The 3464-nt window shown below is 40.2% G+C and overlaps 1 protein-coding gene across 1 annotated transcript in view; it reads right to left on the bottom strand.

The window, feature by feature from the left end:
- UBA2 (ubiquitin like modifier activating enzyme 2) overlaps positions 1-3464 on the bottom strand; it is a 27493-nt gene that overhangs the window by 15104 nt on the left and 8925 nt on the right. The window contains exon 7 of the mRNA XM_019505277.1: positions 2052-2119. Within this exon, the coding sequence (XP_019360822.1) occupies positions 2052-2119 (68 nt within the window). The remainder of the gene's footprint in view (positions 1-2051; positions 2120-3464) is intronic.

The following is a 3464-nucleotide window of genomic DNA, read 5'->3' as shown; positions in this document are numbered from 1 at the left end:
TAACTCACCACCTGGACACGAGAGAGCAGGTTGACATTGTATACCTAGACTTTCCAAAGGCCTCTGATCTAGTATACCGCAATGTTCTCACGAGAAATTTGGAGGATTGTGGGCTTAACTCCGAGACAGTCAGGTGGGTGAGAAACTGGCTACAGAATAGGACCCAGTGCTGTAGTGAATGGATTTGTATCATCCTGGAGAGAAGTGGGCAATAGCATCCCACAGGGGTCGGTCCTTGGTCCAGTACTTTTCAACATCTTTATTAACAATTTGGATGTGGGGTGAAGAGCTCACTGGCCAAGTTCATGGACAACACCAAGTTATGGGGCAGCGTGGTCACGCTCAAAGATAGGCTACAGTTACAGGTAGACCTAGACAGGCTAGCAAGTTGGGTGGATTGAAACCTGATGAAGTTCAACAGAGAAATGTAGAGTGCTCCACCTCAGGATGAGCAACCCCCAACACACTTATAGGCTTGGCAGCACCAAACTGACTAGCACCACGAATGAAAGGGACCTGGGGGTAATAACAGACCACAGTATGAATATAAGCCAGTAGTGCAATGCTGTAGCCAGTAGGGCAAATAATACTCTGGCGTGCATCAAATCGATGCACCTTCAGCAAAGCCAAGGAAGTGATTCTTCTGCTCTACTCAGCACTGGTGAGACCGCAACCAGATTACTGCGTCCAGTTCTGGGCACCACACTAACAAGGATGTCCACAAGCTTGAGACAGTCCAAAGAAGAGCCACCCGTACGATCACAGTCTTAAAAAGCAAGCCATATGAGGAAAGGCTGAGGAATCTGGGACTCTTCAGCCTGAGGAGAAGGCAGCCACGAGGGGACTTGGTAGCAGCTTACCGCTACATTAGGGGAGTACACATCAAAGGCCTGGTAAGCAACTGTTCGCCGGAGCACCCGAGGGGAAAACCAGGAGTAATGGCCACAAACTCATGGAAGATCGATTCAAGCTCCACATTAGGAAAAAATTCTTCACAGTCAGGGTGTCCAGATTGTGGAAGAAGCTCCCTCCAGAGGGAGGGAGCTCCGCCTACCTTGGAAATCTTCAAGAGACTAGACAGTCACCTTGCTGTGGTGACCTGACCCCCAGTTATCTTTCCTGCTTGGTGCAGGGGGCTGGACCCGATGATCTTCCAGCCTTACAATCTATGAACAATTTTCTATTCTAAATTTCAGGTTAGCAGAAAGTGTCCTTTTACCCCCCAAAAAACGTATTATGCAAGCTTTTCCCTCTTTAGACCCCTTGGACTAACACAGTGGGTCTGACAGATGTGGAAAAAAATCCCAGAACAGCGCTTTACCAGAAGAGGCATAGTTTGACCAGTTTGGCCTGGCTCCCCAGCATCTGTATAGCTTACGTGTTTCAGCAGGGCTTTTATCTAATGGCTAATTCAACCACCTACTAGATAAAAGCGCTAAAAAGTCCTGCTGAAGTATACGAGTGATACAGACACTGGGCAAGCTGGGTCAAACTGATGTGATGCCTCTTCTGGTAAAACTTCAGTTGGCATGGGGGCATGCCAAGCTGAAAGTAAAGCAGTTTCTCCTCCTGCCCCACACACCTGTAAGCAGCCAACATGCTTAATAAAGACCTGACAATAACTAACTACAACAAACTATTTATCCAGCTGATGAAGCTAAGAACAAAGAAGTTCAGCTGTTTTTCTGCTAAGGTGCAGTAGAAAGGAACTAGATGGTTGTTAGGGTTGCTTTGCTCTTCCTTTTTTCATACGGGAACACAAGGGCTTACAGACTATGTGTGTGACCTATATTGGATGCCACCAGTTTAAAAAAAGAACACAACTCTCCAAACCCCAAAGGAAAGGATGTAGATGCACCACGAATGTGATCCAGATGTACAGAAACTCAAAAGAGATACGTATTCTAAAGGCTCTCTCTCTCTCTCTCTCTTTCATTGAGTCTAATATTACTAAACTGAATATTAGGAATCTAACTATAACATTAAAAAAAGAGATATTCTGATTTAAACAAGCAGTAATATATATAGTATCAATTTAAGTAAACACTCACAGGCAGCTTCAGGATCAGCTCTGTCAGGTGATACTTCTTGATCAGCATCTTCTTCTCCAAACAGCTGACTATTTATTAATCGAAAACAAAACACTAGAACTGCATCGTAAAATGCTTAGCTATTTCCTTAGTTTCTTATACCCATTTTTAAAGCCTTCCATAAAAAATAAGCAAGATACATCTCCTATACTAGTCTATTCTGTTTTATTAACCCAGCTTCGTTAAACTTAAGTTTCCTAGAAGTTGCCAACAGAACTCTATTTAGCGCTGCCTTTAAAAAACAAACAAAAAACACTTTCTAAAAGTTCACAACAGATTAATTCTCACAGCTTCTATAGCATAGAAAACCAAGGCATACATTTGCTTTAATTGGTCCTCAAGCACAAAATAAAAATATTTTTAAAAAGCATACTTCGATAAAAGAACAGTAAATCATACCAAATCACTCTTATCTAGAGAAGGCAAATAAGAACTTCTTTCAATCTGCATTTCTGCAGAGCTAGAATAAAATAGAACATGGTATTCAAAACAGAAAAATGTTAAAATGTCAAGTAAACCGATGGTCTTTGAGCTGTTTTTTTATGGGAAAGATAAATCTTAGAATAAAAAGTTCACTTCACTGCAATTTTAAGGATTCATGACCTTAGCTTCCTGAAGGCACTATGACTTGGTGCTTATATGGGGACAGGCAAGGGTGGGGAAAGGAGACAGGAATGATGAAAATCTACTTTTATTTTCCCTATCCAGGTTGAACAGAAGGATAGCTTGTGCATTACATGGCAAATGAGTTTAAATTTGGAAACTGAACCTAAGATGTATAAGATTTAGTAGTGCTTGTTTTTTTCAAAACTTGTTTAGATTGTTCTGACTTTAAAACATTTTTCTTAAGCTACAAATCTTTACTGCTATTAGTCTGCCAGCTCAACAAAAGTATTTTTATGAAAAGTTTCTCCAGTTTAGAATTTTAAATCCAATGAAAAATGATGATACAGCAAATGATATCCAAATTTAAATCATATTCTTTTCAACAAAACAACACAGAACACCATGGCTCACTTCTTTCCTAAATGGAAATTAAGAAGATATGAAGTCAAATTTCTCTTACTAGTACCTTTTTATTTATGTAATTGTATTTTGTCCATCCCATTATTTATTGTGAATCATCAAACTGGTTCTTCTAAAAGAGGACAAACTTCTTTTTACTAAGGTCATTATACTGGCAAATACGCCTTGCTCTGTCATAAAGTATATTATTCGTTTTAAAGTAACAGGCATACAAGTCTCTCTTATTGATCCACACCAGTATGCTTAAGAAACTTACTTGCCAGCTTCTCTATGATGTTATCTTAGCTGTCAACTCTTAAAATTCTGTTTCATGAAACAGATTTAGCAAAACTATCAGGAGGTTTCTCC

The sequence above is a fragment of the Gavialis gangeticus genome, unplaced genomic scaffold (assembly GCF_001723915.1).
Source record: "Gavialis gangeticus isolate Ggan-Ray unplaced genomic scaffold, GavGan_comp1, whole genome shotgun sequence".
NCBI lineage: Eukaryota > Metazoa > Chordata > Crocodylia > Gavialidae > Gavialis > Gavialis gangeticus.
This window is presented reverse-complemented; position numbering and strand designations above follow the sequence as displayed.